The following is a 26,156-nucleotide window of genomic DNA, read 5'->3' as shown; positions in this document are numbered from 1 at the left end:
CAGGTCATAACAGTAGAATTTCGGTCTCCCATTTATCAAAGGCCGGTGAACCAGTCGTGGGGGCCTTGGTAGCACTTGTTATATATCCAAGCTTTCCCTTACTCCTGAGGGAAAGTCTCACAGAGTGTGACCAATCCAGGTAATTAGTACCATCAAGTTTCACAAAAGAAATCTGTTGATGAGTACTCTCATAAGCCAACTGAGGGACAATAGTGGGAGGCTGAGAATCAGCAGTACCAAGCACAGATGTATCCGAATCAGCCATGATGGATACTAACAATAAACAATATCACCAAATGCAAGTGGGGAGTACACACTCAACCCAAACAAGCAAGAAGTCCTATAAGCAGCTTAGGATAGCACACTGCTGAAGCAGTCCTAGCAGCAAATGTCTAAGAGGACTTAAATCAAACACTTCACGGGCAGTATAATAGCAGCCCAGCAGGTCAGTCCCTAAAAAGGCCTCACAAAGGCTTGCAAGTAGTAATAAAAGCTTCAAACAAGTGATAAAACTGCTCAAAGTCTATGCATATCCAATCCTCAACTAAGAGAGCATCAACCTTCAACTCGAAGCAAGAAAAAAAAGGAAGAAAATTACTCTCGGTGTTACCTGGGCCGAATAGAGGAACCATGAGATTGAGTTTTATCAAAGAGCCAGCCATAAAGAGCACAAAAGACAGGAAAAAGGATCCTTCTACGATCCTAATAAGCTGGCTCCACCATCAAATCCATGCCGAAATGAGAAAGACATAAGGGAATGAAGTCTGCAACATCAGAAATCTGGGCAGAAACTGGTTCCCACGAAAAAGAGTTGTGCTCAGATGTAGTCTTCAATCAGCAAGAAGCAGTACATGGCCCTTGAACTCCATCCTTCCACGATTCTAATGACCCATTCCAATCCACAAAACCAGGCCAATCGAAGGAGATATAGGAACTGCAGTGGAGGGCTGGCAGTAACTCCAAACAGTAGCTATCTGAACTTTAAATCACCAAATGAGCTGCATCCAAGCTCGAATAGCAGTAGGAATCACTAGAATAGGTTATTCCAACCCTATTTCATAGTTTTCTCATAGATTTGTTTACATAGGAGGCTTCTCCTTGAAATAAATGATTTCAAAGAGAAGCAAAAAATGAGAACAGGAAGCTGGATTAGACTCTCAAACCCTAGGGCTCTGATACCAAGTTATAATATAGGTTTAGGAAATAAGAAGAGAGAAGGAAGAGGTTGGAGGAAGAAGAAGATAGCAAGAGAGAAGAGAGAAGAGCGAAGAGAGAAGAGTGTATTGGGCTGTAACGATTGTGAATGGAGAGACTTCTCCATTCACCATATATTCATTAATCACAACTAATAAGGAATTGCATCCACCTCCCTAGGGAGGTAAAAGGAAAATAAAGAAATAAAGAAGAATTACATAATAAGGCAACTAGTGTTAGAAATAGTTCCTAACTACCCCTATTACATGACTTCTAACAATAGACACCTTACTTCCTTAGTCTTCCTCGTCTCAACTCTCAGGTCTCAAGATTTCGAAATATTTGAGATTTCTCCTAGATTATCGAAATATTTGAAATTTCGGTCGAGTTTATTTGAAACTGTGCATGTTTCGTGTCTCGTATGTCATCTTGTTTTGAGGAGCTCAAGCTTCTCAATATATTTGAGATCTCGCCGAGATTTCGGCAAGCTTTTGAACTATGAGTAAATCGCAGGGTATATGGACTTAGAAGTCTGACCTGAAATTTGGAAGTGAAAAAAGATAGAAGAGCCAATTCAGGAGTCCTCCTAAACTGAAGGCCTGGAATCCACCAGCAGTCACCAGCAGCTACTGAATCCACAGCAGGCCCCATTCAGAATCCACTGAGCATCACTCCTGAATCCACTATGGAATTGATGGCTTCCCTCTATTTGCAACTGCAGATTGCCCTAAAGGTGCAATGCGATCCTTCCAAGCAGGGGCAGGATGGAGAAACAAGTTGAATGAGGGAAAAGTGGGTACTCAGAGAGGAGTTGAGTTTTCACCTGCGTGCCTGAATAGCATTGCTGGCCTTTTTGCTAAGGTAGCTATCATTCAAGATTTATACTTGGAACATTTGTCTATCCTCACTTGTGGCTTAATGACCTTTAGTGCATCGGTTTTTTTTTTTTTTGGGGGGGGGGGGGGTTGCAAATGCAGCAGTTGTCTAAACTCCTAACCAATATGAAAATGGGCAAATATAGTTGTCTTAAGCATCAGTATTTGTAATGGCGAGAGTCTAATTTCTGATTCACATATGGGGCACAATCTCATATTTGGCACTAAAAGCAAAGTTCACTCCACTTTGAATAAGCCTTAGGACTGAGAAATGAGGAGTTTTATCCTGTAAGGCTGATGTTCTGGTGACCTTATAGCTAGTTTCCGCTTACCTGTGTGGCTTAACACATTGATATACATTTGACCTGTATCATCTATCTTCCTGGTTCTAATTATGTGAGTACTGCAGAGTGCAGGCAAACAGAAAGGAAAAATCCGATCCTTTTGCATGTGTTTACTCATTAAGGATGAAGCGAGGGTATGAAGAATCTGCTTCAACCTCTGTTGGTCCACCTCAATCAAAGCGTAGATTTGATACTCTTGGTAAGTTTCTACAGGATTGATTTCTTTCTTTTTTACTTTCATTTGGTTTCAGGAAGTTTGTATTATGTATGGGTCTTTCTTTTTTTCCTTGTTAATCTGTTCATTGTTGATTTTGATCTTAACAGAACAAGGGTTTAGCATTCTTTCTTTCACTAATGTTATTTCATATGTCTTAGGCGACACCCAATTTTTTTCAGAGGAGGATGAAAGCACAAAGAATCTTGCACGAAAGGTGGCTGAGCATTACAGTGCAAGGACAAATCAAACTCTAGAGGAACGAGAAGCAAGTCCTATTATCCATTTAAAGAAACTAAACAATTGGGTATGCGTCGATTTGCTCTTTTGATGCGAAATTGCCTCCTCTTATTACTTCCTTTCCTTTTGGTTTACCTTTTGCTTTTATGGAGCTGAGCTTTATAATGAATATTTCAGTCTTGCGTCACATTTATTCTTGGTTTAGGCTTTAGAGTTGGGAAATCCTACTATCTATATTTACAGGATATATTTGATTTGATTTCATCAAATCAAGTGGTCACGGGTTCTAGTCTGGAAAGTAGAAACAGACTCTCTATTAAAGCAGGGATAAGGCTGCGTACATTATGACGCTCCCCAGACCCCGCAGTGGCGGTGCATTGGGTACATCCTTTTTTTTTCATCCATAAAAAAAGAATAATCTTGATTTGGTTTTTATTTTCATTATTCTTAAAACAGATTAAAAGTGTTCTTATCCAACTCTATGCTCACCGGGCTGATTTTGTTCTAGATCTTGCTTGTGGGAAGGTAAGAACATGCTTTCTTCAATCATATGCAGTTTTTATTTATTAATATAGCAATTGGGATTACTATATCACAAAATTGTCAAAGCCCCTAGGTGACCAAAGGCGTTGGAAGGGGGTCAAAAACTAAGGCGACACTAACGAGGTGACCAAGGCACCCATCCAAAAATAGACGCCTGAATGCCTAGGCGGCGGCGCCTTGACAACTATGCTATATCAAAGCTTAAGCTCTGATGCAATGTTGAAGAAGTTCAATCCAAAAGCTTAAGCTATAAGGTGAAGAGGCTGAACTGGTATATGAAGGCATCCAAGGTCTTAGAGTTTTCCAATATGGGATTATTCCCAACATATTTACCACGCTTTTGGTTGTCATGAATGCCAGACTCCTGTTTGTTGCTACTATATTCAGCATATTGGCCTTCTTAGAACTTTGAAAGCAGTATTTGTGGCCGTTTGCTCTTTCTGAAGTTCTGAATCTACATTCTCTGTTGTTTTGACCCAGGGTGGTGATTTGATCAAATGGGACAAGGCGAAGGTTGGATATTATGTTGGCATTGATATAGCTGAAGGCTCGGTAACACGCTAAAACATTTTCCTTTTCTTTGGTTGTGATTCACAGATATAGCAACTGGGGGTTACTCGTTTTCTTTTAGCATGTACTATCAGCATTTTGCAGAGTTGAGTCCCAGATAAAGCAACAAAATTATTCCTTAATTTATTAATATTCCTTAACTGTACTATGAAAAAAAAAAATCTCCTGTGTACTTGGCTTATGGAATCTGAAACTCTTTTAAGCTCCGAGGGTTTGGGAATATTTGTAGAAGACTCGGCAACTTGTGCCAGGAATGTTTGTTAGATGTTAACTTAACAAACTACATTGAGGGAATGCCCAACAGTCGGTCTGTGAAACAGCGGGCCAGCTGCATTCTACGTACAGTCAAACTGCCATCATAAATATTAAAAATAAAAAAAGAACTTGCCTTAATATTGTCACCTGTAAATTTATTCTTCCAGTTCATGCTTTCCATAAAATTAAGATCATCCCCACTGGTGAAGAGACCCACTTGCCTGCACTGTTTATATCCAAAAATTTGAAACCCCTTCCAGAATTCCTTTATCTCTTTTCCGGTATGGTTAAACTTATGCTTGACTGTCTTTACCATGAGTCGATTTCTTTTTTTTTCCCTGTTTCTTCCAACCTCCTCTTTAGACTTCCAAATTAACCTTTACCCTGGGTTGGTTAAAAGGATTCTTCCATTGCCAGTTTCACTGATAAAAATAAAAGTATTTTGTTTTGTTCTGTACAAAATTATGCTATTATTTCGCAATCAGTTAGTTTGGCACAATGCCCCGAGTCTTGAAAATCTTATTGGTTGCCATGTAATATATGCTACATTGTGATGTCAGATCTTTGATCACCATTATACTTTTCTGTTTCTGCTGTTAGATGTTTTCTATTGTAAGTGACCTGTTCTTTTTCTTAAAACAATTCTGAGCTAGATAGAAGACTGTCGCACACGCTATAATGGTGATGCAGACCACCACCAACATCGCAAAAAGTTTACATTCCCAGCACGGCTTATCTGCGGAGATTGTTTCGAGGTAACTGCTATTATCTGTTGCCTTTGCCTCTTTTGGTTTTAAATCAAGTCATCTTAACTATGGTGCAATCGAACAATACAGTTTTAAATTGGAATTTAGAGTGCCTATGTTTTTTACTTGTCAGTCTATCCTATATTCCTATGTTTTCATAACTTGATTTAAATGACAACCAACAAAATTTCTTTCACATTTGCAGATACTAGATACAGTGTGTTATTGTACTTAATGGCTTTGGAATGATTAGGTTAGAATTGCCTTTAAGCTGTCTGACCTTGCAAGTACCTTTTTGGCTCATACTGGAGTATTATTTATACGTAATTATGATGGACCAGTTTGGTAATTGCAAGATCCACTTTGTGTTGATGGATTTCAGGTACGCTTGGATAAAGTTCTTGAAGATGATGCCCCATTTGATATATGCAGCTGTCAGGTAAAAGGAAAAAATTTTAGCGGTCTATCTTGATTTTGAGCTAGTGCTTATGTTGTTAATTTCTGAATGAGGATTAACACCCTTTTTTTTTTGGGGGGGGGGGGGAAGGGGGGTTGGTAGATTTGTCAGTTATTGAGTTATTGAGAGTGTAACTGTTTCTATCTCTTTGTGGTCTTGTGCTTTCTTTTTATATCTTATCTTTGATGACTTAAAGCTTCATTTAGGATGGTAAACTATAATACCCATTTGAACTTTGGTGCTAATAACTATGAACTATGAAGTACATAGCTTCTATTATTCTTTGCTTGTTCAAAGGAAGAAAATATCAATGAAGTGGAGAAGGACCAGCCAGCCAAGGTTTTAGATCTCGGTTTCGGTACTGGTTTCGCCAGCCCACGAAACCGAGATCTCGCCGAGATGATTTATTTATTTTATTGAACTCGATGCTAGCTTTCAGTGGTTGTTTGGCCAAGATAGGGGCTGCAACTTGACATTCCCCCTATTTTAGGCCTTCTAAACACAGTGGAACCATTAGTTTTTACAAATTCAAATCCAAAATGGTACTTTGACTACGGACCCTAAGTTGGTAATCTACGGCGTGCGTGAGGTCTATCCTAGGTTATTCTACACAAACAAGGTTAGTTCATGTTTCTATGAAAAATATAGTTTTTGAGATGAATAGTTACCTTAGGTTCTTGAGAGTTGAGATGCAGCTTGGAGGAGATTAACAGCTTCAATCTTCAATGAATCATGCTTCGATTAGGTGTTGGAGGTGTGATTTGCCAAAAGAAATGAAAAATATCACCCAAAGATGGAGTTTCCCTTCACAGAGACGAGACAGGCGAGATCTCGTCGAGTTATGGTATTTTATAAGCTTTAATAAGGTTGAAACTGAGAAATAGCTCGAGACGTATCGCAAGGCATCTCGTCTTGAGTTTCTACGAAACCGAGACTTCAGTGAGATCTCGCCGAGATCTTGAACCATGCAGCCAGCTATTTTCATCATTAATTTCTTTTTATAGATAACATGCAAAAGAGGAAGAACAATAAAAACTGAAGATCAATAGCAACAGAAAACACAAATAAGATTGCAACAACAAGAAGAGGTCTAAGCCTGTAAGGCCCGCACACAGAACTAATCTGCAGAATAGGGATCCTAGTCAACAGACTGCCTGTTGACCCCTTTTCTAAACATTTTTTCAGCAGGAGCATTGGCAGATCTCAAGCTACAAGAAAAGTAAATTTTCCTTTAGAGCTTAAAAATTTTGTTTTTCTAATACAATGCCAATATCTCCAGAGCCCAGAAGATTGAACAAGCCAATGACCATCTTTGAGTCACCTCAACAACGTTGTCTATCCATTCATTAACTGAAGAAATTTCCAGTCCTTAATACTCAGTTTGAGCTCCGCAGAGACTGAGTGGGTTCTATCAGTGGGATAATAAAACCCCAATGAAAGTGTCCCTTCATGTCTTGTTAAGATGCCTCCAAATACCAGCCAGGCCTATGATTACCTAAATAACTGCCATTAGTGCCATCAACATTAATATTTGTGGGAGGGACCAACACGTGCTGAACTTTCATAGGATCTATGCTCGACACTAGATTCCAGTAATTAAGGAAATGGTCAATGGATAATGGAGATCCCTCTGAAGCTTTCATGGTAGAAGCCCATCTTTCTGTTCTCAACATAATAATCTCAACCACTTCTTGACCAGATCTAATGTAGAAGCCTAGGTCACACAAAGGTAAAATAGGGTGATGCAGAACTATCACCAAACTGGGCTTCTTTTATTAGGAATAAGTCTAGGGTTGGGATATATATATGTTGGGCCTTTGATCGCAAAGGTTTTCTATGTAATAGGCCTGGAATAGGGTTATATAGGTTGCATATGGGATTACCCAATACTTAGTCTTACTTTTATGTTTTTAATTGAGCCGGTTTAAAATTGGTTGCATCCAATTGGTTCAATTGGGTCAATTTAAGTTATTTAGTTAGATGTCTTTTAACTTAAGTTAGTAGGGTTAAATAGGTCTTTTTACTGTTTTAAGTTGTACTCATGGTTCAAAATTTCGCGATATATTGCTGGCGATATTTCGGCAAATTTCGACACTACCGAGACGAGATGGGCTTCCGAAATGAAAAAAGTTCAAATTTCGTAGAAATTTCGGTATATTTCGGGATATTTCGTAGAAATACTATGTATTGAGTACATATTTCGATAAATTTCATAGAAATACTTTGTGTATTGAGTATTGAAATATTGACTATTATGGAGTTTATGAGTTATGACTTATGAACTTATGACTTTATGAGTTTAAACTTTAAAGTTTAAATTAAAGGCTACATTTGACTTTATTTTTGTTTCATTACTTTGTTTAAATTTCTTATTGTGTCTTTTAGTACTTAAACAATGTGTATTTAACTATTTATGCATCAGGGTCGGCGACCGTATGCTGTCAATCAAGGGTGCATACCCAAAACCTCACTTTGAGTTCATTTTTTTGCAATATGAAGGTGTAAATGTGTTTATTTAACTTAAATAAGGATGTGCATGGAGTATCAGGCCTTAATATGGCCAAAACCCCACCGAGATGGACTGCCGAAATATGGCAGAAAAAATACCATATTTTGGCCATCTCAACAAGCCCGAGATACCGATATATCGCGAGATCTTAAACTATGGTTGTACTAGGTTTTGGCTGTTAGCCTATGTTATAAATAGTCAAATCGTGAGAGGCTCCCCCATATATTATTTGAATTAAAAAAAAATAGAATTTGCTGCTGCCGATTGCTGCTGCTGTTGCTCCTTGGAGTGTTTGCCTTGTGGTTCTATGAAGGAAGAAGGGCAGGTGGATCTCCTGTGACTCCTTGCGCCATGACGGCCGGGAGGATGCTTAGCTGAAGGTGGTTCTATCCTTCAACTAGTCAAAGCTTGCGGCCAGTGGAATCTCCAGTAAGTTAGACACCCAATTTCTTCTCTAACCCTCTAATCCTTTCCCCCAATCGACCCCCTTTATTTTTGGTTTGAATCCCATAAACCCTAACTCCATTAAACCCTAGATCTTGCTGCCTAGCCATATTTAACCATTAGAATTACTTCAAATTCAAACCACAGCCTCTCCTTAACACCCCCTATACTCGACCGAAGCTGCTGCCCCTATTTGTCTTTCAAAACCCTAAATCCCCTCACCTCCATTAAAGCCCTAAAAGCCCTAAAATCCCCACAGCCTGATTTAACCATCAAAACCAGCCCATATTTGGATTGAACCTTCCCCTCCCTGTTTAGAAAACTCAACCCCAAGCCCAACCCTTACATCCCACTTAAAACCCTAAATTTGACCTAATTTCTAAAACCCAAAACCCGAAACCCTAACCCTAAAATTCTGGAATTTGAATTTTTTATTCAAATCTTGTTCAAACCTACATTAATAGCTTCTCCTAGACCTGCCCATCAATACCCTATAAGATTCATCTCCATATTCATAAACCTAACCCTAGAAATTGACTTAAAACCCTAATTCTGCCCATTCGAACCAGCAGCCCCCTTTGAGATCTTGTTGCTTGGCCTCTAATAGGATCCTTCTCCTATGTAGAGCTACATCATAGGGATTCCAATAATGACCAGAATCACAGGGCTTTAACAGATGCTAAAATGGTAAAATATCTCACAATAGAATAATTAGATTGGTAAAATAACCCCACAAAACCATGCTCTGTCTCTCACAAATCACACAACATTAAAGCTAAATTATTTTCTCATATCAAATGGTAGTGGGTATGATCCCTTACTCTTTATTTATAACTTAAGGGAAACAAGCAAAATAGGAAACCCCTATGTATAGTAGGGAGAATCCCTGACAACGTAAGTCTCTCTTCAAAATAGAAGCTATTCTAGAACATGAAAAAAATAGAAACTAACTACTTAATCCCGTATAGGACTTAAATCCCAAATATTTGGGCTTATAGATTTGGCCCATTATAATAGTTAATCAAAAAATATAAAGCCCATGGCCCTTTGCATGTGTTCACTCGCTCTTGATCTCGTAAAGATTCAGCAGATATTACCGCTATTGCTGTTCTACCTGGTAAACCGCTCTCCTCAAACCCAAGTCGCCCATCATCTCATTTGAACCTGGTATTCTTCCTCCTCCTAGTGATGACTCTTTGAATTTTCCTATTGATGTTCATAAAGGGAAAAGGAGTTATAAAAACATCCTATTTCTCATGTTGTGTCTTATGATTCCCTCTCTCCTTATCGTGCAGTGGTGTCTTCCTTGTTGTCTATTTCTATTCCTCAATCTTGGCAGGATGCAATGGCAGATTCGAGATGGAAAAAGGCTAGATAGAGGTGATGAGAGCCCTTGGAAAAAATGATACATGGGATCTTGTCTCTCTTCTTCCAGGCAAGAGACCCTTGGGCTGCAAATGAGTATACAGTGAAACAAAAAGCTGATGGAACAGTGGATCGATATAAAGCCAGGCTGGTTGCAAAGGGGTTCACCCAAACGTATGTGATTGACTAATAGGAAACATTTGCACCTGTTGCAGAATTGAACACCGTTCAAGTTATCCTTTCATGTGCCGTTAATTTGGGTGGGAACTGTTTCAACTTGATGTTAAAAATGCTTTCCTCCATGGCGAACTTGAAGAGGGTATATATGGAATTTCCTTAAAGATTCTCAAGTAAGGAAACTCAAGGGAAAGTGTGCAAACTGAAGCGTGCTTTGTATGGGCTAAAGCAATACCCTAGAGCCTGGTTTGGGTGTTTTCATAAGGCTATGGTTACCACTGGGTACACTCAAAGTAATGCTGATCACTCCTTGTTCATTAAGTGGTTTGGTGATCTCATTACTATTCTCATTGTTTATGTTGATGACATCGTCCTTATTGGAAGTGACTTAGTTGAAATAGCTAAATTGAAAAAATATTTGGGACAAGAGTTTAAGATAAAGATTTTGGGTAATTGTGGTGCTTCCTTGGGATTGAAGTTGCTCCTTCTTCTAAATGAATCTTTCTCTCTCAAAGGAAGTATACCTTGGATCTCCTATCCGAGACTGGGATGCTTGGTTGTCGCCCTGTTGATACTCTGAAAGGCAAAGATGGTGAGCTAGTTGACAAAGGAGGCTATCAACGATTGGTGGGAAGGTTGATATATCTCTCCCATACTCGACCAGACATTGCTCATGCTGTGAGTCTGGTGAGTCAGTATATGCATGACCCATACTCAACCCCCTTGGATGCTGTGTATCATATTCTAAGGTACCTGAAGTCAGCTCCAGGAAAAGGGTTTCTTTTCTCTCCTCATATTCACATGCGTATAGAAGCCTTCACTGATGCCGATTGGCCAGGCTCTCCTCATGATCGAAGGTCCATATCTGGTTATTGTACCTTTGTAGGAGGTAAGCTTGTGACTTGGCAGAGTAAGAAGCAAGCTGTGGTTGCTCGGTCTAGTGTAGAGGCTGAATTCCGTGCTATGGCACACAACATATGTGAGTTGTTGTGGCTCAAGGGTCTTTTTCATGACCTTGGTGTTAGTTCCAATTCTCCCATAACACTGTACTGTGATAGCAAATATGCTATTAGTATTGCCCACAATCCTGTTGAGCATGTGGAGATAGACCGCCATTTCATCAAGGAGAAACTGGATCAAGGTGTTATATGTTATCCCATTTGTTCAATTTGGTGATCAATTGGCCGATGTCTTCACTAAAGGGCTTAGTGGGAAGGTGCTCCATTCTATTTTGTGCAAGTTGGGCATATTATGCACCAACTTGAGGGGAGTATTGTAATTTGGGGATTTTGAGTATTCTCGTAGGTGTGTTCTGCCATAAGGGTATACTTGTAATTTTGTTCTTTTCTCTTTTATTATAAATAGAACTTGGCTGTGATCCCTAGGGACATAAGTCATCATTCTCCCCAATTAATTTTCATCAGAATATGATTGAGCTACAACAGTTTATGCTTCACAAATAGATAAAACTGTAGTTGTTAGTGTGCTAGACTGAGTTTTGAATGCTTGGCTTCAGTGGTTGAACTCAGGGGACTTGAGTGGGTCTCACTCTCATTAAAAACGGTAGTTCACCTGGCTTAGACGTAATTCAGCCCAAGCGCTTGCTTAAGCCCACTTTGTTAGTTGCGTTGCAATCGCATTTGGAATTCTGCAAGATTCCCGATAGAAAATCCATAACCTAAAATTATTAAGGTTAGAGTTGGAAATTATATAATAATTGAATGATAACTTTATCCCATTGGAAACTAACTTGACTAAGTCTTCTTCTTGATGGCAGAACGTGGTTTATACTGTTTACTTGGTGCAATTTGTCACAACTTATTCTCCTGGGGTTGCTTTAATTGTCTGTAACTATATACTCTAAATAATCAAAGCATCAAATATGAAATTTTTGCAGTTTGCCACGCACTACTCATGGTCTACAGAGGTACGTGCACGACGAGCATTGGCCAATGTATCAACATTACTGCGTCCAGGTGGCGTCTTCATTGGAACAATGCCAGATGCAAATGTTATCATAAAAAAGCTTAGGGAAGGTAATCTGATTTGGACCATAGCACTTCCCTACTAGTGTGTGGTTGCTTTTCGTTTGTTTTTCATTGAGGTTGCTGAGAGAAATGTTCTTTGTTCATCGACAACATGAGACATAGCTCTTTTTTATTTCTCTAATTTGGGTCCCTCAGTGATGCTGCCTGAATGGAGTTCTTTTTCCTTACATGAGATTTTTTTTTCAAGTCTTTTTATTGGAGCATCTTGTGTTATACTTTCTTTCTGGCACAGATACTTTTTTGGTTCTATAATTCTAAACTTTTTTTTTCCTTATCTTATTTTTAGTTAGGGGAAAGAGCCTTGACTAAGGAATAGCTGTTGGCAAACTATTGAGTTAAATTCTGTTTTTATTGATTTTTCTTTGGTCTTTATGTATTCATATTTTTAATATCATAAGAACTTGAAGGAAAGATTCTCTAATTGGAGGAGAGTAAATAAAAGCTATTGATGTTATCCATGATTAATTTTTTTAATGAACTTAATGGCAACTGTAATTTTAAAAAAAAAATAATAAAATTGTACTAGTTAGTGATGTTAGATGTTACTGAAAATTACTAGGATAGAGATTTATCTGTTACTACTGCATTATTAGAGGATCCAATCCTTAAAAAATTTGTCATATCAGATCAAGCTCGATTTATTTTCAGAATGGTTCAAATATTAGTGTACTGTTTGGGTCCCTTCAAATGTTCTTCTATCTGTTTGATTTCATCCTTGTCATGTGAATTAGTCAATATTTTCTAATTTACCTAAAGTTGACTGTTGGGAATGATACTATTTTTTATCATTCTTAACAGCAAATGATTTTTCCATCTTGTATCTGCAGTGGAAGGGCTTGCATTTGGGAACAGCGTATACTGGATTCGCTTTGAAGATGAATATGCTCAAAAGGTGAGTTCTCTTTTGTTGTCAGGTTGCCATGATATGATATTGGATATGTTAGTTTTAGGTTCCTTGCTTATTTCAAATGTTTGTGTGGCTCAGAAATTTAAAGCTTCTAGCCCCTTTGGTATCAAGTACACATTCCACTTAGAGGTACAGTCTATCTTATCAAGTAATTTTTCTCCAAACTCCTACTAGACTTGGGTTTGTTGCAGACATGAATTTGCTCCGTAAAATGTTCCTTAAATATCTTGTTTTTGGAAGTGATTATATTGACTTTACATCTCTGCCATACAACAGCCTTGATGGTTAGTTAAATCCTTTGCATTTGAATGCCTGAAAAATTTGCCATATTTTGTCCGGTACTTTGGAGTTTATTCATTTATGATTACTGTTTTTAAATATCACATGATTAAATTTTTTTCTTATCTTTTTTGACCTTTCAAACTTTGATTGGTGTTTGAGTTACAATAATACCGCAAGCGTACGGGTCAATCGTAGCTACGGGTCGAACACGAGGAGATATACGCCACTCTATTTAACTAACTTAAAAGTAATGCATGCAAAGTGAACCAAATTAAAGTGTTAAATTAAACTAATTAAATTAATGAAAATTAATGCATCCTAACTCATAAGCATCTAACAAAATTAAGGGATTAAATTGGCGTCCTAACACATGAGCATCTAACCTATCAAACTAAAGCGAATTGAAAGGAATAACAAAAACGCAGCCACACTTCATAATCACATAAAAAGAAATAAGGGAATAAAAGTGCATCCACATACCACAACAATATAACAAAAATAAAAGAAATAGAGGGAGAAGAAGAAGAAGATAGAGAGAGATAGAGGAAAGGGAGAATGAGATTGAGAGTTTAGATAGTAAAACCTAGATGTGCTTGCAGCATGAATGTAATTGAAAAGCTTGAATACTTGCATAAACTTACCATGGCCTCCTCTTCTAAATCTTCAAGTCTTGTCATCAACTTAAGAATTTAAACTAGAAGGCTTAAAACCTAAACTAGAATTAAGAAATTACAACCCAATTGAAGACTTAAATTGAAATTAAAGCATAAATTAAACCTATTACAACCATTAAATGAAAATCAAAAAGCAAACTAGAACTTAGAAAGGCCAAAAATCATAACTTAGAAGGAGAAGAAGAAAAAAAATTTTACTAAGTGAATGAACTCAAAATTACACAAAAAACTGAATTAAAATTGAACTAGAAACTAACTAAAAACTAAACTAAAAAAAACTGACTTCTTACAACCCAAAGGGCAAGGGGTATTTATAGGGGAAGGGAAGAGAAGGGAGAAGAGGGAAGTGTAGGAGAAATATTCCCTAAGAAAAGAGAATATTCTCTTCTCCTTCCTCTTTTACAATGCCTTGAATCCTAAGAAAAAAGAAAAAAATAGAAAGAAGAAGAAAAGAATATTGTTTACATAGACCTTCTATTTCTAGAAAAGTAAACTTCCAATTCTAACAAGTGCTTCCTTTTCTTTGTAGATATCTTCTCCAAACAATAAAATCAAAGCATCTTTGATTTTTCAACTTTCCATAGGTGAGAGAATATCTTTCAAAATAAGTCTATCCCAAGTAGAATTCCATAAGTGCCCTTGAGAAGTTGGAGGAGAGAGAAAGGGTGATGACTAGGATTCCTTTAAGAATAAATAAAATACCCATTCTGTCCTTCAGGAAACGTGGAGCATGGGGTGCTTATATAGGCCTCACCATTGTGTTCCTTGCGAAAAATCACCCAAAATAGACCCAAATTTCGTCCAATTTGGAGTTCGGGAGCCCAAGATATCTCAAGTTGAAGTTGGACTGTCCAGAGCCCTCCAAATGGAATCTTTCGGGTACAAGAAATATAACTTCTAATAATTGTGTTAAGGCCCCTGCAATCTGAACTTTCGCTTCACTTTGTCCCCAGCCGACTGTCAATAATTACAAATAAACCCTTATAGACCATTTTCATGCTTCGTTACGGAAACGGCCGTAACTTCTTCGTTTCAACTCGGAATCACGTGCCGTTTAAACCGTTGCGAAGCTGACTCGATGGGCTACGCATCCAAGCCATTAACACCTTTAAACAGCTTAAAAACATTTCCTTAGCATCATCTCCTCCATTTTCACAAGAATTCACCTAAAACTTGAAAAGCACAAGAAAGCACCGAGTAACTCTGTCCAATATGGTAAAATATATGCTTTATGCCCTAAGATTTCACACATAAATGTTCTCATCAATTGGGGTTATTTAATTTTTTCAATTATTGTTCTTAAGATCATTTGAATTCATGTTGCAGGATGCTGTTGATTGTCCGGAATGGATTGTTCCTTTCAATGTCTTCAAATCATTGGCAGAGGAGGTTTGAATTTTGTTTGACATTATTCTATTGAACTTTCAGGGGATTCCAGTAATACAGTGTATCGGCCATAAGCCTTACCTATCAGAGCTGGTTGCTTTTTGTTCTTTCCTGTATAGGAGAAGAGCTTTGAATACTGATGGTCTTTTTTATTAGCATCTCTTCCCTAGTTTGGTGGGTAGATGGGGGCTATGATGCTGTGGGATTACGATCTTACAGGGTTGTTAATTATATGTACCGTGGGGTACATTATGTTTTAACATGATAGGGGAGTCTTCCCTCCATCGTGGGTTGATGTTTAGGTTCCTAATATGTTTAGGAGTAATTAGGGTCACTCTTTGGGTTATTTACTTATTTTATTTCTGATTCCTATTACAAATAGGAGTCTACTATTGTACTCTCTTGATTATAAATAAAGGCTTGGGGGGTGGGGGACAGCTAGATTATTGACTTCTGTCCTCTACAGAGTCCCCCTTTCTCTCCCATCTCTTCTATTCTCTGTTTCTATTGCTTAGATTCTGTCACATGGTATCAGAGCGATGAAGAAGAAGAAGAAAAAGAAAAAAAAAGGGTATCCCGTGTTTGATTACTGCTGGTGCAAAGAAAAAAAAAAAAATCTTACCTGCTCTTTGTTTGTTCTTTGGTCTGGTTTTGGTTTGCTCTCGTTTGTTCTTATTTAAAAAAAAAAAAAAAGAGTTGCAGAGATCCATTGCCGTGAACCTCTGCCATTGCATCCTTCAGCGCCACATTATTCTGTACTGCAATAGACACCCTTCTTGTTGAGCTCTAAGCCACATCTTCACCAGGTGTCACTGTGCGTATAACTCACAGGTCCTGATAAGGGTAGATTGAACTCTGTCGGTTCGAAGCAAGCCATTGATGAGACAACTTCTCAGATTTGGGGATTTCGATAGTCGTAATCAAGGGGTGTGCTATCTGATTGTATGCTTCTGATTGCATATGGGTTTGTTGCTGATCTCTTCTTCTTTCGTGAAACCAATTAACTGCTGACCAGAATCTGCTGCTGGCCTGGAAAACCATTGGTTCCTTCCTCTGGTTTCCTCCTCGACAACCCCTCTCTCGACTGCCACTGTTTGCCCCCTGGTTTTGTCTCGAGGAGATGATGGAGTTGGTTACCGCATTGGTCTCTTTCTCTGGTTTCAAGAAGGAAGATAACTATTCCCTCATGCTACCTTCTTTTTAGTCTTTCATTTTTTTTTAATTATTTGAGTTTCCCTTTTTCCCCCCCCCCATCTCTTTTCTTATCCCATAATGTCCATATTTTATCCTATCTTCCAATTGTACCTTTGGTCTTTGTTTGTGTTTATATTTGAATTTCCATTAAATTACAGCCATGCCATCCTCTTTAACTTTGAGCTATTTACAGTATTGTCATTCCTTCTCCTTTATTTACCAATAGCCTCTTTTAAAATTCTGGCTAACTACCAAACTGTTATTGCCTTCTAATACCTGGAGTCTTATTGATTGGGTGGACCCATTAATGTAGTCCTAGATTTGAATTTCGCAAACTAGGAACCAAAACAAGATCTTTACCAAAAGATAGATTCAGTTTAGGGTTTAAAACCAGGGAAAATGACTAATTTAGGGTTAGGGTTTTATGGGGTTTAAGGTATGGAGGTTAAGGTTAATATTAAGTTTTGATTTACTAATTTCAGTGATGTAGTAAACTGAATTCAGCAAACCAGGGTGTGGACAGAATTGGTGGCAAGGAATTGGGAAATAGAGGGAAATTAGGGTTAGAGTTTAGAAGAGAGAAAGTGGGGTTTCTAGGGTTCGTCTGGTCAGAACCAGCCACAAATTGGATCTAGTTCTCCAATGGGACGGGAATACTCGATCAAAATAGGGGATGATTCCCACGGCTGGTTTGGGCTGGGATGAATGTAGAACTTGGGAAAAGAAAGGGGAAAGAGGGGAACTAGGGTTTGGGGATTAGGACTTACTTGTTGGTGATGAATAAACTGATGCGGAAGCTGAAACCATGATTTAATTGACTGTTCTTTGATTTTCGTTGGAGCGTTTTTACTTTTCTTATGATAGGGTTAAAACAGTCTTTTTATATTTATTTTCTTAGTTCCCCTCCACGATTTTAGAGGGATTAGTATTTTATTTTATTTCTTTTAGTTGTTTACACTTATACTCCTATTTAGAGTATAAGTGTATTTTATGTTTTATAATTAGGATTCAGATTAGGAATCCCAACTCCTAATCTGATTAGGACTGCTTTAGATTGATTATTTGTAAGGCCTTTTGGCCCCCCTTTATTATTATAAATAGTAGAATCGTGGGAGGCTCCCCCACCTATTATGTTTTGAAATTTTGTGGCTGCTGCCGCCATGACTGCTGCTGCTTCTCTGTCTTGTGTGTCATATCGAGACCCCTTGTGAGTTATAACAAGGGCTAGGGTTGGAGAAATCCAACGACTCCTTGCATCTCGTAGATCGGGAGGTTCTTCTTCTTCTTCTTCAATCAAGCTCTTCGAGTTGCTGCCATTGAAGTTCTTCTATTACAAATCTGACCACCAGTTTTCATTAAACTTCTAACCACAGATCCCTCACAGCAGACCTTCAACTCGACCTAACCTGCAGCCTTCATCTCAACAACTAAACCCTAATTTCCTCTCTTCTCAATTATACCCCAACAACCCTAAATACTGCCCAGCCCTAACCAGCCATCCAAATCATCCCATACTTCAGCTGAACCCTATTCCCTACCTCTGTGACACTCGGCCAGAAGCTCTTGGCCTGATTCCCTCTAGAAACCCTAGATCCCTTTATCCTCTTTATTCCTAAAACCCAAAACCCTAACCCTAATATTCTGAATTTCTATTTCTTATTTAAACCTAGTTAGATCCTATACTAATAGACTCCTAAAACCCTGCAGACCATTACCCAATAAAACCCTAACTCAATCTCCCACTCCTAACCCTAATTTTGCCCTAATAACCCTAATCTGCCCATTCGGCCAACCCTTAGACAGAACCTGGTCCTAAGTGGAAGTTGTTTCACCTAGGCTACATCAAATTGGTATCAGAGCCATGACTGAACATGGCAGCCCTGCTGTGGATCCCACACGACCACCCCAACCTGAGTCCCTTGCTGCAATCATGACTATGCTGCAGAAGATCTCCACAGACCAGCAAGCTCTTGGTGATCGAATGACAGCCATGGAACAAAGGCAAGCTGTGCCTATTGTAAATAACCCTCTATACGTAGAGGAGGATAGACTCCAAGTACGTTCTGAAGTACATGGAACTCTGGGAAGGGATGACAATCACAGAGATTATCCCCGACATCACAGGAACCACAGAGACCATTCTAGACATGACAGAGACTACAGGGATCGACGTAGATATGACAGAGAAGATAGGGACAGAACCACTGAATCACCTCGAAGGCCTAACTTTGAGGAATATTTGAGGTCCTACTTCACTGGAGATGAAGCTACTAACCGGCGGTTCGATACACAGAAGATCAAGCTAGAATTGAAAGAGTATGATGGGCATGGTGATCCACAAAAATTCTATGACTGGTTTGCTGCCCTAGATGATTACTTTGACTGGTATGATTTGCCTGAAGACCGAAAGATGAGACTGGCACACACTAAACTAATCGGCTCTGCTCGAGAATGGTGGTGCAAGGCAGAGTGGGACATGGAACGTGAAGGTAAAGCACCTACCAACTGGGAGGATATGAAGTATGATTTGAAAGAGAAGTACTTACCAAGACACTACACCACTCAGATGCAAGATCAATTCAACTCCTTTCGTCAAGGGAACATGATTGTATCCGAGTACATGCAAAAGTTTGACTCTCTCTCATCTCGCACTGACACAATAGAAAGTGCAACTCAGATGTTGTCCCGATTCCGGTTGGGATTGAGATCTGATATTATTAGAGCTATTGGAGTTGTTGATGTTCTGGACTTCAAGGACTGTTTTGAGAAGGCATTGAAGGCTGAAGAATTATTGGTTGGGAATAGAGGATTTGATTCTTCCACTGAGGGTACTGTCAAACTTTTTCAGCATTCAAGTCTACTACCACTAGTCACAATCGAACTGGAAATTCTACTGCTGGTCCTACTCGATCAGGCTACTCCGCTGGTAGTTCTTCCCGTTCTCCACTTGCTAATCATAAAGATAAAGCTCCCATGGACAGCAAGGAACCCCACAAGTGTTTCCATTGCAATGAACTTGGGCACTATGCCAAAGATTGCCCACAAAAGCACAGACCTGTTAATGTGGCTGCCAAGGCAAAGGAAACCTTTGAAGAGCACGATGAGCATGGCATATATGCACTACCCCTTGATAGTGATGAAGACTTAGACCGTCACCTTGAAGATCTAGATGGTGGTGCTCAAGGTGTCCATACAATTGCTCCAGTTCTCATGGATGATGCGGTTGATTGTGATTAGGTAATTGGGAACATTTCACAGGGAGACAGTATCAAGCAAGTTGCTGTTCTTGAAGAGGTGGGGCTGAATGAGAAGGTTATAAATATTGAAGACCCTATGGAGGTTGAACACATTGATTTCGTGATGCCCCCTTGGTTCTTCGAAGAGAAGGCCCCATGACTTGAAGACCATATTCCCACTGTTATAACTTCAACAGAATTCTGCCAGGGAAGTGTTGAAGCTGCTGCCCACATGTTACTTCCTCCTCCTCATCACAAGGTTCGTGGACGAGTTTCTTCACACAAGCATGGTACGTGGACCCCCATTCATAAAGTCAACAAGTTCAGCCCCAAGTTGCCAAAGCGTTGCATGGATTTCACCCTTTCATCGGAGATGAATGTTTCTAAGTCGGGGAGAGTTGATGCAGAAGCTGAAACCATGATTTAATTGACTGTTCTTTGATTTTTCGTTGGAGCCTTTTTACTTTTCATATGATAGGGTTAAAACAGTCTTTTTATATTTATTTTCTTAGTTCCCCTCCACGATTTTAGAGGGATTAGTATTTTATTTTATTTGTTTTAGTTGTTTACACTTATACTCCTATTTAGAGTATAAGTCTATTTTATGTTTTATAATTAGGATTCAGATTAGGAATCCCAACTCCTAATCTGATTAGGACTGCTTTAGATTGATTATTTGTAAGGCCTTTTGGCCCCCCTTTATTATTATAAATAGTAGAATCGTGGAGGCTCCCCACCTATTATGTTTTGAAATTTTGTTTCTTCTTCTTCTTCCATGATCTATTTGTGCTTCTCTGTCTTGTGTGTCATATCAAGACCCCTTGTGAGTTATATCAAGGGCTAGGGTTGGCGAAATCCAGCGACTCCTTGCATCTCGTAGATTGGGAGGTTCTTCTTCTTCTTCTTCAATCAAGCTCTTCGAGTTGCTGCCATTGAAGTTCTTCTATTACAAATCTGACCACCAGTTTTCATTAAACTTCTAACCACAGATCCCTCACAGTAGACCTTCAACTCGACCTAACCTGCAGCCTTCATCTCAACAACTAAACCCTAATTTCCTCTCTTCTCCATTATACCCCAACAACCCTGAATACTGCCCAGCCCTAACCAGCCATCCAAATCATCCCATACTTCAGCCGAACCCTATTCCCTACCTCTGTGACACTCGGCCAGAAGCTCTTGGCCTGATTCCCTCTAGAAACCCTAGATCCCTTTATCCTCTTTATTCCTAAAACCCAAAACCCTAACCCTAATAGTCTGAATTTCTATTTCTTATTTAAACCTAGTTAGATCCTATACTAATAGACTCCTAAAAACCTACAGACCATTACCCAATAAAACCCTAACTCAATCTCCCACTCCTAACCCTAATTTTGCCCTAATAACCCTAATCTGCCCATTCGGCCAACCCTTAGACAGAACCTGGTCCTAAGTTGTTTCACCTAGGCTACATCATAAACCTTGAGATCAGAATGCTTGACTGTAGAGTAGTAATGGGGATGCAAAAGAGAACCAAATGAACCACCTGGGCTTCCCACCGCAAGGTGTCAATCGGATCAAATACTGATTCCGTCAGCCTTGATCAAACACAAGACAAGATCTTCGCGAAGAAGACAAAGTTGCAAGAGGCAGCCTCGAGTTATTTTTTTAAACATTCAATGGGAAAAATAGGAGCCCCACGGATGGCTTTTATTAAAGGTCCTAAAGGCCAATTACTCCTAATCAAACTAGGGGCCTGAAAGCCCCTAGCTGACTCTAAAACATAACACTACCTCTCTAAGAACCATGGAGAAGGGTGGACCCACTTACATTGCTTAAAAAGGAATAATAAAGGCAACTAAAGAGATCTGCTAAATTCACTTAAATTGAACCACTAGTTGAACCAGCTTGGACTCCGTTCAATTTAAGATCAAAAGACTCCAAAATGAAAGACCAAACATCAACTACTTGTTCTTCTTCTTCTTCTTGGGGATGTAGGTCTTCAGATCTGCTTCACCCATAGACTATCCAAGCTGGTTTTGGAACCCTGATTGCATTATTTGGTATATTTTCTTAGGTGCTCCTATATGTGTTGCTAGAATTTAAAAAATTGCAATTAGACTTGCATATTTGCTTTGCATGGAGTGTTGATGGTTATTGCTATTTTGCTCGGATTTATTTATATCTGGTCTATTTGGTATTGGCTACCGTGAGGGGGAGCTTGAAAATTATTGGGATCTTCCTTGCATGGAAATTATTTATATCTTGATGGGGTGAATTGGAGATTATTTTATTGGGATCTTGTTGTAGCGCTACTCTTGTTTATTAGATTTTTTTGATTCTCATCCTTTGAGATGCTGATTTTTTGTGGTCATTATTTTTCCACATGTAATGCTACACTTGAGGGAGAGATTGAAGATTATTATTCTCTTATTTGCTCAAGTCATCAGCTCAATACTATTTTTGTCTGAAGATTACTATTATTTATTTGTTTGTGTCCTCAATAACAATTTTATTTGTGAAGATGGTATTCAACAACAATTCATATTTATTTGGTCTACACTCTAATCTTGTCTGGTTAGCAGTAACCTATAGTGCCTATTTGGTTTGCAGTAACCTATACTGCCTATCTGGTCCGCAGTAACCTATACTGCCTATCTGGTCCATAGTAACCTATCTTGCCTATTTGGTTTGCAGTAACCTATATTGCCTATCTGGTCCGCATTAACCTATACTGCCGTCCGCAGTAACCTATACTCCTATATATCGTTGGAGTTTTTATCTGAGACCTTTGTTTGGGGCTCAATATCTGCCTTTGTTTGAGCAGATTACTACCTACTACTTGCTGCTTATGATGTGCTGTTGGATGCTGCATTTTCTTCTTTCTTTAGGAAGATTATTACCTGCTACTTACTGCTTATGATGTAGCTGATGGATGCTACTTTTTTTTTTTTTAAATCTTTGAGAAGATTAACCTGAGTGTCTTTGATATTGTTTTTGCTTCTATGATTCATGTTTTCTGCCATCTATTTTACTCATTGGTAATTGGATTTGTTTGACACGAAGATTATTATCTACTGATGCTGCTAATGATTGGTGTGCTTGAGTTGATATTGCTTCTTGAATAAAGTTCTCTCCATGCTCATGGGCGTCTACAATTGCTATTCAAGACTGGTGCTGCTTTTAATATCTGTTCCTGTTGTTCCAATCTGGAGCTTTTGATTTGTATGCTCCAGCTTGAGGGGGAGTGTTAATTATATGTACCGTGGGGTACATTATGTTGTAACGATAGGGGGAGTCATCCCTCTATCGTGGGTTGATGTTTGGGTCCTTAATATGTTTAATAGTATTCAGGGTTAGTCTTTGGGTTATTTACTTAATCTCTGTTTCTATTACTTAGATTCTGTCACAAGGGTATTGAGAAGAAGCAAATTATACCACTCCAAGAGGGATGGCGATGGCCAGATCAAATAGGACCCTGCCTTCCTCTTCTCATGTTGTTTAGTGTCGCTGTTCATCATAAGCCTTACCTATCAGAGCAGGTTGCTTTTTGTTCTTTCCTGTATAGGAGAAGAGCTTTGAATCTGATGGTCTTTTTTATTAGTTTCTCTTCCTTAGTTTGGTGGGTAGCTGGGAGGTATGATGCTATGGGATTACAATCTTACAGGGTATCAAGGAGGAGCAAATGATACCACTCCAAGAGGGATGGCGATGGCCAGATCAAATAGGGCCCTGCCTTCCTCTTCTCCTGTTGGTTAGTTTCGCGGTTCATCATGGAACAGCCCCAGGGCCCTCATTATGGTGACCTTATTATATATTTTGTTTACATGTGGTGATTGGGTTAAAGTTGAGCAATAAGTAATGGGATTAGGTTCAGCAATGGTTAAATCTGATGTGAACTTCATCTGTCACCATCCCTGTTCTCAAAGAACAACGTTTGATGGATGTGGGGAAGCTTGTATTGGTATAAAAACACTTCAATTTGTTCATTAATTTGCCCCACCAGACAGCCTAATTGACAACCATATTTGGGCTTGCAGTATGACCTGGAGCTTGTTTTTGTGAAGAACTCCCATGAATTTGTGGACGAGTACTTGAAAAAACCGGAATTTGCTGAGCTTATGCGGAGGCTTGGTGCCTTGGGTGATGGAAACCAGGACCAGAGTGAGTGAATTTACTCCCTTTTCTTCTGCAGCTCTTTCATTCTCGTGCTAAAGCACTTCTTGGTCCAGACATGTGTTCCCGGTAGTGGTGGTGGTGGTTTGAACAATTTATTTTCTCCATCTGGTTCAACTTTTACCAAACCCCTCCTCGTTTTTGTTTTGGTACTCTGGATAGATTAAGAGTACTCAGTTATAAATGTTTTTATTTTAACCATTTTCATGCTTTGTGATGTGCAGGCACACTGTCGGAGGATGAGTGGGAGGTTGCTTATTTATATTTGACTTTTGTCTTGAGAAAGGTAATAAGATTTCCATAGATTATCGTCATGGATGTTGGATAATGCCATCTTGTTTATCCATAACTTGCATCTGCTATTGCATTTGATTGTTTTGTATTTAGAATCAACTGTGATCTTTGAATTTGCTGCTTCAATGCATAATTATTTGATCATAGATCTTTGTGAATGATTGCAATGGACATATGTTTCTCTTTGTAGAGGCCAGACTTTATGAATGAGGCATCAATTTTGACACTTTATGTTCTATTATTTTGACAATCTGGATACTGTACTACTTGGCATTGATCGATGATGGAATGTTTTAACCACATTGGTTAGGTTTGAGCTGCCACATTGGTTGTGATTTGTAGCATGTTAGATCCCAGAACAGAGAAACACCATTTAATTTCATAGGTCTCAAGCTATGTATGCTCTCCTTTTTCTTTTCCTTTGATCTTTGGATTTATGAGCTAAAATTCAAAATTCTTTTACCAATCTCAGCGGGGTCAACTAGATGGCAACCGCAGGAGCAACAATAATAGAGGAAACAGAGGTCAGATGCAGATCTCAAAGGAAGACATCATGTACATTAGTAGCAGCGAGGTGTGAGAGTAAAGTGCCAAGTTTGGTCCCAGAGATCTCCATCGCAAAATATAGGCCAAATTGATTGATGAAAATCAAAGGGGGGAAAAATCCTGCTGTGATTGGTTAGGGGATCATATTTAGGATTCAGTTATGCAAAATCTCATCATCGCTGGTATGTGTTAACATTTGGGTTATTTCTATTTATATTTTTAGAGAAAAGATCTTCATGATGCCAGCACAAAAATGAAACTGCACACACCCACCCATATTACTGCCCCCCCTCCCCCATTGAAACTCTCTACATATCCTCCTATTTGAATGGTTTTCCTGTAACACTCCCCTCCTCTACCCGTAACTGCACACGGGCGTTAGATGGAACCGTGACGCATATTTCTATATAGGGTAATCCTCAACACGATGGGAAGTGAAGTGAAGTAAACTGCCACACAATGACTTTTTGGCCTGTAGTTTTTTTTTTTATAAATTTTTTTTATCATTAAATGCAAAAATAAAAAGAAAATATCACATTTTGCATTGATGTAGTTGATCAAAGGATTTAAAGACCCGGATTGGGGTTTGGATCGGCCACTGGCAATACAATCCAATCTGATATGATCCTGATTTGGATAGCTGGACGAACGGTCGAAGTAAAGTTTGATTTCAGGACTCTGATCCAATGATTTCTTACCCAACATGTCAAACCGAAAATTGAATTTTCACCTTTAAAATCCCATTGATTAGCAAAGAATCAGATCTTGAGCCTTTTTTTTTACCAAAAAAAAAATAAAATAAAAGATTTTGAGCCTTTTGATCTCTCCAATAGAAATGTGTTTTCTAGTTCAAGGATTGTGTGGACTCAAAAAAAATACTGAAATGCAGTAAGTATGAAATTTCAGTTCCTGTGAGGCCTTTACTCTTGTTTGAAGGGGGAAAGAATGAAAATGAGAATAGTGTAGCAGATTCTGATATTTCTAATGCTTAACATTCCCAATTCGATCTGTGTTGGATTATCTGACCAGCTGATCCTGCCAAGCTACAGTCAAATATACCTGGTCTGTGAATTATGATTCAAGTCAAACATCAAAACGGTCTTGGGCAATGCTGAGAGGAATGGCCTGATATGCTTAATCAAATTGATAAACTCATAGTCGCAAGATTGAAGCAGCGTTTGAATTCGCTGAGATAATTTTATTATCACATGTATGAGAATTTATACAATTGAGAAAAAGATTACAATCAAGGAGAAGAGATCGAATTAGAATACAAATAAGGAAGTAGAGATTGGATAGGATTCTGAATACTTGGAGGGCCAGGCTTGACACATGCTTCTTCCAATAAGACGCGTAATACTCCCCCTCAAGTTGGAGTGCGTAGGTAATAAATGCCCAACTTGGATAAAATAAAATGAAAAAGATCTTGACTAAGAAGCTTGGTGAAGATGTCTGCAAGTTGGAGGTGTGAAGGGACATGGGCAGTAGCAATGCAAACAGA

The 26,156-nt window shown here is 38.8% G+C and overlaps 1 protein-coding gene across 5 annotated transcripts in view; it reads left to right on the top strand.

Moving 5' to 3' along the window:
- The window catches only part of LOC122641143 (mRNA cap guanine-N7 methyltransferase 1-like), a 32,719-nt gene extending 7,972 nt beyond the window's left edge, over positions 1-24,747 (top strand). For 2 of the 5 annotated variants that reach the window (XM_043834473.1, XM_043834472.1), the window contains exons 2-14: positions 2,486-2,612; positions 2,800-2,934; positions 3,324-3,392; positions 3,891-3,962; positions 4,889-4,990; positions 5,364-5,420; positions 11,831-11,969; positions 12,809-12,873; positions 12,967-13,017; positions 15,171-15,233; positions 23,680-23,803; positions 24,040-24,101; positions 24,582-24,747. In XM_043834473.1, coding sequence (XP_043690408.1) covers positions 2,550-2,612; positions 2,800-2,934; positions 3,324-3,392; positions 3,891-3,962; positions 4,889-4,990; positions 5,364-5,420; positions 11,831-11,969; positions 12,809-12,873; positions 12,967-13,017; positions 15,171-15,233; positions 23,680-23,803; positions 24,040-24,101; positions 24,582-24,689 — 1,110 coding nt within the window. In that variant the 5' untranslated portion in view covers positions 2,486-2,549 and the 3' untranslated portion in view covers positions 24,690-24,747. Of the gene's footprint in view, positions 1-2,485; positions 2,613-2,788; positions 2,935-3,323; positions 3,393-3,890; positions 3,963-4,888; positions 4,991-5,363; positions 5,421-11,830; positions 11,970-12,808; positions 12,874-12,966; positions 13,018-15,170; positions 15,234-23,679; positions 23,804-24,039; positions 24,102-24,581 lie in introns of all 5 variants that reach the window. The other 3 variants (XM_043834470.1, XM_043834469.1, XM_043834471.1) reach the window with 2 other exon arrangements.
- Positions 24,748-26,156: the final 1,409 nt, after the last annotated feature.

The sequence above is a fragment of the Telopea speciosissima genome, chromosome 9 (genome assembly GCF_018873765.1).
Source record: "Telopea speciosissima isolate NSW1024214 ecotype Mountain lineage chromosome 9, Tspe_v1, whole genome shotgun sequence".
In the NCBI taxonomy this organism is placed as follows: Eukaryota; Viridiplantae; Streptophyta; class Magnoliopsida; order Proteales; family Proteaceae; genus Telopea; species Telopea speciosissima.
This window is presented reverse-complemented; position numbering and strand designations above follow the sequence as displayed.